Source organism: Cricetulus griseus, chromosome 8, assembly GCF_003668045.3.
Source record: "Cricetulus griseus strain 17A/GY chromosome 8, alternate assembly CriGri-PICRH-1.0, whole genome shotgun sequence".
Taxonomy (NCBI): Eukaryota; Metazoa; Chordata; class Mammalia; order Rodentia; family Cricetidae; genus Cricetulus; species Cricetulus griseus.
Genome location: NC_048601.1, coordinates 63,301,060 through 63,312,458, shown reverse-complemented (window position 1 = coordinate 63,312,458; position 11,399 = coordinate 63,301,060). Strand labels below are relative to the sequence as shown.

General features: G+C 40.6%; 1 protein-coding gene across 2 annotated transcripts in view; it reads left to right on the top strand.

Annotated features, from left to right (window-relative positions):
• Kdm3a (lysine demethylase 3A) overlaps positions 1-11,399 on the top strand; it is a 41,265-nt gene that overhangs the window by 20,007 nt on the left and 9,859 nt on the right. For both annotated transcript variants that reach the window (XM_027429526.2, XM_027429527.2), the window contains 6 exons: positions 731-1,242; positions 3,449-3,653; positions 6,950-7,164; positions 9,439-9,591; positions 9,727-9,822; positions 10,598-10,725. In XM_027429526.2, coding sequence (XP_027285327.1) covers positions 731-1,242; positions 3,449-3,653; positions 6,950-7,164; positions 9,439-9,591; positions 9,727-9,822; positions 10,598-10,725 — 1,309 coding nt within the window. The remainder of the gene's footprint in view (positions 1-730; positions 1,243-3,448; positions 3,654-6,949; positions 7,165-9,438; positions 9,592-9,726; positions 9,823-10,597; positions 10,726-11,399) is intronic.

Here is an 11,399-nt window from a genome sequence, read left to right as displayed (position 1 = left end):
CATACCTTTACATACATACCTTGATACATTTGTTAGCCATGAGATTTGAGTTTACCAGTTTTGGTAAGCAAGAATACTAGTTTTCTCTTTCAAATTTAAATAAAATTTTTGTTAAGAGACATCAGCACAGGTTTTTCTAAAGTAGAAAAAGAAGAGGTTTGGTAATTGGCCTAGTGTAGACTTTTAATTTGACATATTAAAAATGACTGATTTTTTTTTTTTTTTTTTTTTTTTTTTTGGTGGTGGTTTTTTTTGGGGGGGGGGCAGGGTTTCTCTGTGTAGCTTTGGAGTCTGTCCTGGAACTTGCTCTGTAGACTGGTTTCAGACCCGCCTGCCCCTGCCTTCTGAGTGCTGGGATCAAAAGCATGCTCCACCACTGCCCGGCTAGTACGAAGTTTCTTTTCTGATTCCATATGATAATGTTTGTTTTGAGGGAAAGTTAAGTAAAGATCATTATGCTATAAGAAGCAAAAGTTACTTGAGCAGTTTCAGTGTTAAGAGAGCATGCACAGAACATTTAGGATTGCATTTTTCTGAGTATATAAGATGCTTCTCCAGAGCCATGGATGGATTGTTCTCCACTCCAGCTCACAGAAACCTATCCAGAATTTTCTACCATAACAGTTTTCTTTTTTCTTTATTGCTCGTTGCCATAGCAAACTGAATTATTTTAGGATGATAAGAGATAAGAAAGACCTGGATGCTACTTATCCTTATTATGTTTTTTCAGATGTCACAAGCAGGGTTTACCAGAAGAACTTTCTTCCTGTCTAAACACAAAATCTGAAGTACCCAGAACAAAACCAGATGTCTGCAAAGCAGGATTGCTTTCTTCAAAATCTTCGCAAGTTGGAATTGGAGACTTGAAAATTCTGAGTGAGCCCAAAAGTAGCTGTATCCAGCCTAAAACAAGCACTGATGAGGAGAGCAGACTGGAATCTGCTCCACAGCCAGCCACTGGCCTTCCAAAGGAGTGCTATCCTGCAAAGACTTCTTCTAAGGCAGAACTGGACGTTGCCGCTACTCCTGAACTGCAGAAGCACCTAGAACATGCAGCTTCCACATCTGAGGATCTTTCAGATAAGCCTGACGTGAAAGCAGGTGTCAGTAGCCTTAATAGTTGTGCAGAAAAGAAGATCGAACCTTCCAGTGTAGGGTGCCAATCACAGAATTTAAAGGAAACTTCAGTAAAAGTAGATAATGAAAGCTGTTGTACAAGAAGCAGTAATAAAACCCAGACTCGTAAGTGTTTCAAAATCTTTATTGGTAAATGATGTTTCTTCCCCTGTGATTAAAAAAAAAATTAGAGAATGTCTGTAAAAACAATTTTGAATAAGCCATGTTATAGAAATGAATTCATTTCATTCACCTGGTGGGTTAGTATAAGTTTCTATTAACATTTAATGCTTCAAGGACTCCATTACATGTATTTACCCTGTGACTTAAAGTGGGTCAGATGGTTTACTAATTTTTGATTGTAAGAAAAATTCCTTTGGAGCAAAATCTGAAGTCATCTTTGTCTTCAGACTATTGCTGTCTTTGTAGCATCCAGGTTGGAGTGAGAGAAGTGGGGTTCTGTGCTCACATAGGTAGTTCATATGTATGTGTGTGTGCTCTCTCCCTCTCTTCCCTCTCCTCCGTCTCTGTCGGACATGGGTAGAATCACTGAGCACAGTTGTTAAGTTGAAGTCTTGGTATACTGTTTTCAAACTAAGCACTCTTAGTGCAGAGAAGATAGTACACCATGGTTCATTCTAATAAAGACAGGAATCAGAAGTGCTGTTACTATGGTTAGAAGATTGAAAGGGCCTCATTGAGTTGGAAGATTCAGCTATTACAAGAAGGTAACGTAAATTACCAGTATATGAAAAATCATTGTGGGTTTTATAAAGTTGTTTAAAACCCTAGTATAAAAAAAAAAAAAAACCTTCAGAAAAAAGCAGAACGAAACTATTGTGTCAGTGAGATGGCTCAGTTGAGTAAAGATGTCTGCTGCCAAGCTTGAGTTTAGTTCCCAGAAACCATATGGTGGAAGGAGAAAATAATTCCCTCAGGTTGTCCTTTGAACTCTATATATGTTATGAGTACACAGACAACCAAACCCACACTAGTATGATAGCAGGCCTCTGATAGCAGAAGGCGGAATGGTTAGGTTGACTTGTGGATCTTATTAGTATAGCTCTGGAAAAATAGAGAAATAAAGGCCTATGGAGTCTTTCAACCCAGCATCCTCATTCTTGAGGTTCAAGTAGATAAAGCAGTTAGTTTGCTTCAAATTAATTACATAAAATTCATACTGTTTTAGGAGTTACATAACTCCCAAGAGAAAGTGAATATTCATAATCATGTATCTGTTCTATTTATTCTTCTTGAGTCATCGGTCCTCACAGCTAGTTTTTGAAGCAAGTCATTTTAGTTTCTGTGAAGAGGGAGTGAAAATCGTAGTTGAGTAAACACATGGCAGGCACCAGAGTGAGCTCTGAGTCCAGCTTGATCTCACTGTGTTGTGCAGCTGCCCCTTATCTGGATTAGCACATGCCACCACCAGGTGTGGGTTAGCAGCCAGCCCATCAGGGTCTCTGGGTTGTGCCCATCCCAATTGCCTGTGGATACAGAAAGACTGGGAAGGTTTCTGCTCCCTTGTCCCATTTAGGGGCTACAGAATAGAAGCAATCTGAAGTCAAATAGCTGTCTTTCTGTTCAATTTGGCACCTCAGAAATGGGTCTTGGCACTCTTCTCTTGGCTCTGGCCTGAGACTGTCCTCCATACTAAGCTACATTTGGACAGTTTAATTTACTAATCTATAGGTACTTCTCTTAAGCCAACCTTCTGTTAAAATAACCTTTGGTTTTAACCTGCCTATAACATGGGGAAGCCAGGAGCAGCTCTCAAAAGATGGTGCCTTTCAATATCTAAGTAATTAAGATTATATCACTGCTATTATTTTTTCCTTCCTTACTTAGCCTATCTATGGTAGGCATTTAGAAAATAGCTTTTTTTTTGTAGACCCACGGGAGAATGATTTGGTTGTTTAGCATTCTTTAAAGAAACACCTTAAGCTAGTTTCTTTTTGAGCAAAGGTAAGCCTAGGTGGGCATCACCCATTCTATGATAGCACTGAGTGTAATTCAGAGGAGCTCTTTCTATCACATCTAGCATTGGGAAGACACAGACACATTGAGTCACATTTGTGAGTCTGGCTGTTGAATTGGTGGTTTAGATTGCCAAATGGGGACTTTTTTTTTTTTTTTTTTTTTTTTAAACAGCAAAACTTTGCTAGTTATTGCTTTGTCTTCTTTTGGGTTATTTTGTAGAAATTTTAGCTAAAACAAAAATGGAGAAGAATGGCCTTTCTTTAGGAATTTTGACTTTTTTAAATTAGAATTCAGTCAAATGTTTTTCTATTCAGAAACTTCACATTTCATTTCCTTTCTCTTATTTTCTCAGCTCCAGCCCGGAAGTCAGTTTTGACAGACCCTGATAAACTCAAAAAGCTACAGCAAAGCGGAGAGGCCTTTGTTCAGGATGATTCCTGTGTTAACATCATGGCGCAGCTGCCCAAGTGCCGGGAGTGTCGATTAGACAGCCTACGCAAGGACAAGGACCAGCAGAAGGACTCACCTGTGTTCTGTCGCTTTTTTCACTTCAGGAGGTGAGGTATTTGAGGAAAGGTGATCTGGGCTCCGTTTTCATGCCTTTTCTGTCAACAGAAAATCTAGAATGTAGAAACTGTATTTTTACTACGTGTTTGGCAATCTAGAACTTAACTATATTATTCTTTTTATTTCTTTTCTTGTACATTCCAGGCAGGATTCAAATTCCCTGTGTAGCCAAGGATGACCTTGAACTCTGAATCCTTTTCCCCCCCATTTCCAGAGTGCTGGGATTTACAGGAATGCAGAAACCATGCTTGGTTTATGTGGTGCTGGGGAAGGAACCTAGTGCATGCTAAACAAACACTACCAACTGAGTTAAATCCCCAGCCCTTAGTTACATATATAAAACATACATATTATATACATATATCAAAACAAAGCAATAACAACAAACCCCACTAAAATTGCTTTTCAGATAATTGTCACAGAACAATGCTGAAGTTTTTGGAAAATCACTGCAGGCAACTTTTCTTTTTAGTGTTTGGTCAGAAAATTTGTTTGGGCACACCTAACCTAGTTGGTGTATTGCATAAACTGTTTTGAATCTTTACCAAAGTATAAGAAGGAGTATTTTGATCATATTCATCATTGTCTGCAAATACTTTGGAATTCTGTATTGTATGCATTAGAACTCACTTCAGCGGTTTGTCTTGGGTGATCATCCTCTTGCCCACATCTCTCTCTACTTTGAAGGCATGTCTAGCAGTAGCATTGTTGAGCCACATCAGCTGAGTGTTAAGGCTTAGGTGCTGCTTAGGTGCTCTGCAGGAAGGGTACACCGGTGTCCAGGCCCAGTGGCAGGTCCCGCATACCTGTCTGTGCTCCTTTGTTAGCATAGAGAGGCATGTGAATAATTTCTTGTTTTCATTTTTTTCTTATATTCAAATTTGTTCACGTTATGTAATTTGTTGACTTTTTTCTTTGCATGCTACCTCCGTTCCTTTCCACTCCTATTTAAGTCAGGTTAACAATTAGTAAACATTTGTCAAGTGGTACTTTAGTAAAATAAAGTGAACCCTAGACTGACCAGAAGAAATTAATCTACGCTGATGTTTTAAAAGTAGACAAAAGAAATAAAATTGCAGTTTCTTTTCCTAAACCAGTATGTTAATGATGCTCCCCTCCTCCTGATTGTTCACAATTAAAAAAGATTTTCAGATTTACAGAATCTTACTAGAGTGACATAGATAACATACCAATGTTAAACCGCTTGGCAGGTATTTATGCTTTAGTATTAAAGCTCTCTTAGCCTTTAAAAATTATTTTTTTCTTTTTTAAGGTTTATTTATTTGTTACGTATACAGTGTTCTGCCTGTGTGTATGCTGCAGGCCAGGAGAGGGCACCAGATCTCACTACAGATGGTTGTGAGCCACCATGTGGTTGCTGGGAATTGAACACTGGACCTCTGGAAGAGCAGCCAGTGATCTTAACCTCTGAGTCATCTCTCCAACCCCCCTTTAAAAATTTTTAGTCATCATTTCTGATTGATCTCTCTTACTGTGCCAGCAGTATTATCTTACTTTTCCCATTAGTATGTATTCTCTGTGAAGAGCATGAATTTACGGTGGCCTTTTCATACGTGTGTAACCTACTTTGTTTATCTCCACATTGCCCCCTCGCATCCCCTTCTTTGATCCCTCGCACTTCACAAGTAATCTCCCTCTGCCTTCATGCCTTTTCTTTTTTTTTTTTTTTTTTTTTCAGATTTAGGTTCTGTATATAAGAGAAAAACCTCTGGTGTGTTTCTTAATGTTTATAATTTTATAGACAAACTTACATATATCTGTTGTACTGTAAGATTCATTTTATTCAAATCCATTTGTTCAGAGTGAAACAACTTTTGTTTTCTGTTTTGTTAAGACAGGAGTGAGCGATGTTCATGTGCTAGTGAGCAAGAACTCAGTCAGTGAACTACACCCTTAACCCCTTCTTTACTCCTTTATAATTTCTAGCTGTGCTCATTGTGTTGTGCAAATTAGCCTTGTACTCTGCTCTAGCTAAGTCAGGACCTGAACTTGTGATTTTCCTACCTCATCCTAAACGCTGGAATGTGTGTGCTCACATCCAGCATGATACTCACCTTCCATGTTGTGCCCGTTCCTGGTTTGGACTCTGTCAAAATTTGCATCTCCTTTGGATAAATGAAGTCATTTTGCATTTGCTATATAGCTCCTAGGGACTTGTTTTATTTGCTCTGTACTCTTTAAGAACTTTATGTGTGTGTGTAAAAACAATGGCTTCATTATGACATTTTCATACACTGGTATTGGTGTCCCTTGACCATGATTCTTCTGAAACTCATTCATATATCTCATAGACTCAGAATTTAGATAGTTAATCAGTGCCCAGCAAAGAAATTGGGAGTCCCCTAGCAAAATGTGATTGTCAGTATTTGGCCCTAATAGATCCCTTCAAGCTCTTAATTTTTACATTTGCAAATGAAACCTTAATTAATCCCTGTTGTCATTCTCCTGTTGCACCTGTCTTTTTCTTGCTTCCATAGGATATTTTGCTGAATTTGCTTCTTTCCTAATGTTTCCATTTTCTTATAAGGCAAGCTTAGTTAGCGTCTCTACTTGAAGTCAACTTTACGTTCGTTAGCCCTACCAAACTCAGAGTCTGCACTTCTCCTCTGTCATTATATTCTGCTTCACTGTGTGTTTATGTCAACTTCTTATGCTTCAACTACAAGTAAAATGTTAGATTTAAAAAATACTCAAAGCTAATCCATAGTTTCTCAAAGCATCCAGATATTAAAGTATTAAAAGTACGTTGTGAGAACGTGTTCTGCCTACCAGTGTACTCGTCAGGTTCTCAGCTTCAACTTAATGTTTCCTTCTAAAAGTTGCAGGAGCTCACACTGTAGTCGTCTCTAGAGTGCATGTGGACACCAGACACTCAGATCTGTGCAGTCATAGCTTCAGTGATCGCACAGACAGAGCCGGTTCCCTTGCTGAGCATTATTCTCAAAGCAGTGCTTCTACTCTCACCTTGTGTTGGTTGTTGCTTCACTTCTTTTTATTTGTTCCTGTCATTACTGTTAAAATCCAAGTCTTGTAGTCTCTGGAGGTTATGTGATAACTTGGTTTGAGTTCAAAGTAGACATCTCTCTCATATGCCCTATTTAACTTGTCTTTTACTTATTTTTAAAAATCTAGTCACTAGCAAGTTATGGCTGTCATTAGCCATGGACAGTACAGAAAACCAGGGCAGGGGGCTTTGTTGGTTGAAATAGTATTTATGTAATAAGTAGAAGTTACAAATCAATCTTGTGTGTTTTCCTATTTCTAGGTTACAATTCAACAAACATGGTGTGTTGCGGGTAGAAGGCTTCTTAACACCAAACAAGTACGACAGTGAAGCAATTGGCTTGTGGCTGCCTTTAACCAAAAATGTTATGGGGACTGATTTGGACACAGCAAAGTATATTCTGGCTAATATTGGAGACCACTTCTGTCAAATGGTCATTTCTGAGAAGGAAGCTATGTCAACTATTGAGCCACACAGTAAGAGCATCTCTTAGGGGGTAGGATGTTTGAGTCCAACTTTTTTTTTGTTTCTTCATGACACCTAAGAAAGATTTCATTACCAGAAGTCTAAGTGGATGGTATCGTAAGGTTGTAGTTTTCCTCTGTAACAGGTTTCTTCTGAGCTATTCTGTCTGTGGGTTGTTGTGTGACATTTCTCAAAGGAAGATCATTCCTTTTTTTGTTTTTAAAGGTCAGTGTGAGGTGTTAGTGGCATTTGCACAGCCTCACTAGATGTGTGAACTCACCAAATGTGTGAGACTTCAGACTGGTTACAGACAAAAGTTCACAGTACATTGTAAAACAAGAGTGGATAGGGCATACCCTAAGCCTCCCGAGTCCCACTGTGCGGTTCTAGGACCTGCAGAGATGTAGGTATGAGCGGAACCATCTCAGATGGAGACAGTTCTTTCCACATCAAGGTTTGAAGGGACAGCTGCAGCTGCTAGCTCAGTATATGACTATACCCTCCACTCTCAAGAACACTCCTTCACTAGTGTGCAGTCCTGTAAGCTACAGGGGGGTCAGTGTTGGTGACATATAAGAGCTGGACCTCCAGGACATATAAGAGGTGTCACCTCCAGGTAGGGTGTCTGGAGAAATGAGATACTCAGCTGAAAGCACCATGGGACTCCTGTCTTACAAGTCTCATATTTTCTTTGATCACTTTATTTCCTCCGAGTGACTGTAAGACAACAGTAGTGTCTGTCATTTTGGATATTGAATAACCAAATATGTTTGAATGACAGCATCTATCCATTCTTCAAAATTTTCTTGTGCTTGCCATAAACAAACTGAAGCTAGTTTCAGCACAAAATACTGTTGATCGATGTGGATCCTATTATTTATTTTTTAGGACTTTAAGAAAGATTTATGTACTTGTATTTTGTGTATGAGTGGATTTGGCTCTGTATAAGTAAATGAACTATATATATGCCTGGTGCTCTTGGTAGACAAAAGAATCTGTCAGATGCCCTGGAACTGCAGTTAACGATGGTTGTAAGCTACCGTGTGGGTGTTGGAAACTAAACTAAGGTCCTCTACAAGAGCAGAAAGTGTTTGTGACTGATGAGCCATCTCTCCAGGTCTATTTCTTAGATTTAAGGAATAGAATCCAGAGTGTGCCCTGGGGATCATGAGCTCCTGGGGATGCTGGAGTTATTCTGAAGAATAACTTAGAATTCTGTATGCTTCTGTCTGCATGTTCAGAAGTCAGGATCCTAGTAAACCTTTTTCTCTGTGCTCTGTATAGGCTAAGTTTCTCATTGGTAAGTTTGTGCACTGATGGGTTCCTTAAACAGATTGGGGTGAAAGTACTGCATGTGAAGAAGCTACTTACATGACTGCTCTGTAGAAGTCCATATCTGACTGCAGTGCATAGACAGTTGTTTGAAATATATTAGTTGCTTTCCTCCTGATTCATCAGACCCACTTTAGGTTTAGATAAATTTTTTATTTTATGTGCATTGGTGTTTTGCCTGCATATATGTCTGTGGGAGGGTATCAGATCTTGGAATTATAGGCAGTTGTGAGCTACCATGCTGGGATTTGTGGGTGCCAGGATTTGAACCTGTTTAATCTGGAAGAGCGGTCAGTGCTCTTAACTACTGAGCCGTCTCTCCAGCCCCAACCCACTTTAGGTTCTAAGTGATAATGCTTTGTTTTGATTTCTGCCCATTCAGAAAAAAGCACAGGCAGTTAATTAATGAGCTGGGCAGTGGTGGTGCACGCCTTTAATCCCAGCACTTGGCAGGCAGAGACAGGCGGATCTCTGTGAGTACAAGACCAGCCTGGTCTACAAGAGCTGGTTCCAGGACAGGCTCCAAAGCCACAGAGAAACCCTGTCTTGAACCCCCCCCCCCCAAAAAAAAGGAGTATAATTAATGAGTTCTCTCTTTGAAGACCTACATTTGGTGGACCTTTCTTTCTTGCTTTTGTAATCATCCTGTTCCTCTTTCTTACGTAACAAGCTGATTGCATTAAGAGAAGGAAATGAAATACCATAAATGATAATACATGATAATACCCTACCAAGAAGGCTCCCCCTCAGTCCTGATAGTAAGACCAAGTGTCCTCCATTGAACTGGACCAGCATGCTGAGGGATTCAGGAAAGCTCTATGGGCATGGGCATCTGGGATGGTTAACAGATGAAATGGGAACTCTGGGGGGCACAGGGAAGGCTTATACCCCCACCTGTGTTTGATTTCAGAAACCTGTACCTCAGGGCTAAACATCTTAATTGATTTTTGCAGGACAGGTTGCTTGGAAGCGAGCTGTCAAAGGCGTTAGAGAAATGTGTGATGTATGTGACACAACCATTTTCAACCTGCACTGGGTGTGCCCTCGATGTGGGTTTGGAGTGTGTGTGGATTGCTACCGGATGAAGAGGAAGAATTGCCAACAGGGTGAGTGAGGATTGACCGGTTTCCTCCAGCCTCGGACACACTGGACTGTCTTTTGTTGGTTTGTGGTTGATGGGTTTCTGAAGTACTGGGGCTCTGACGTTTGGTGAACAGTTACCACAAGTCTGTTATTTGCAGGTGCTGCCTACAAGACTTTCTCTTGGATAAGATGTGTGAAGAGTCAAATACATGAGCCTGAGAACTTGATGCCCACACAGATCATCCCCGGCAAAGGTATTTCCTGTGAGGCAGGGGACAATACCACACACCCCCACCAGTCTCGGGTAGTATTACTTGGTGTAGTGTGATTGTCTGTTAACTTCTAGTATTGTCCTGAAAATGCTCAGGAAACATTAAATAATGTTCCTGCACTTTTTAAGGTCTCAGGGACAGCTTTGTAGAAGGAAACAGTATATTTGAGGAAGGCAGGACAAGGGGAGGATGGAGCTGCTGAGAAAAGCATTGTTTTTTTTGTTTTTTTTTGTTTTCTTTTCCTCAGAGTTTTAAATTTAAATTAGAAACAAGCTTGTTTTACATGTCAATCCCAGTTTCCTCCCCCTCCCCTCCTCCCCTGCCCCCTACTGACTCCTCTATCCCATCCCCTTTCTGCTCCCCAGGGAAGGTGAAGCCTTCCTTGGGGGATCTTCAAAGTCTGTCATATCATTTGGAGCAGGGCCTAGGCCCTCCCCCGTGTGTCTAGACTGAGAGAGTATTCCTGTATGTGGAATGGGCTCCCAAAGTCCATTTGTATACTAGGACTAAATACTGATCCACTACCAGTGGCCCCACAGACTGCTCGGGCCTCCTCACTGACACCCACGTTTAGGGATCTGGGTCCGTCCTCTGCTGGTTTCCCAGCTGTCATTCTGGGGTCCATGAGCTCCCCCTTGTTCACGTTGGCTGTTTCTGTGGGAAGAAAAGCATTCTTACCGGAAAGTCCTTTACTGCTCTGTTGAGGGTGAACATGCACAGTGCCCGTCTTGAGCTACTCCTCTTTCCTCTGTTTTAGCCCTCTATGATGTTGGAGACATTGTGCATTCTATCAGAGCAAGATGGGGTATAAAGGCCAACTGCCCCTGCTCCAACAGGCAGTTCAAGCTCTTCTCAAAGCCAGCCTTAAAGGAAGACCTGAAGCAGGTATTGTTGCTAATGCTTAGTGTACTGTCCTTGTAATTTTGTCTGTTTCTCAACAAACCGAGGGTTCTGTCGCTGTAGCCAGTTTGGGGAGAGGCTTCATTCATGCTTGTGACAGTTGAGCATCCTGTTCTCACTCCTCACATTACCTGTGTAGTTTTTCTGTGACTTTTTACTGTTTTATATTTTTTTTCCTTGAAAAGAAAAACATATGGTTTAACTTTTAAATTTTCTGTATTTTACCTATACATCACGAGAATTGAAGGAAGTCTTGAAAATATGCCCTTCTGTGCCCAGTATTTGCTCCCATAGACCTTGTCCTAGTAGCGTCATTACTATCACACCTGCTCCTGAGTTTACGTTCCTCCTTTACCCAATTGAGTTTGGGTAACTCTTGTGCACTTTCTAAAACAGCAGCGTGCGCTTAGAAAGCTATGGTGCTTGGTACCAGAACTAAACTTGAGTTCTTTTTGTTTGTTTTAAGACAAGGTCTCTCTAGTCCTGTCTGGCCTAGAAATGGGAATGCAGACTGGGCTGGCCTCAAACTGACAGAGATTACCTGCTCCTGCCTCCCTAGTGCTGGGATTAAAGACTCAGTGAACTAAAAATGAAAATCTCTGTCTTGTCCTTATTGTTCTGTTTCATTACCAGAAGATTGCTGCAGTCATGATAGCTGG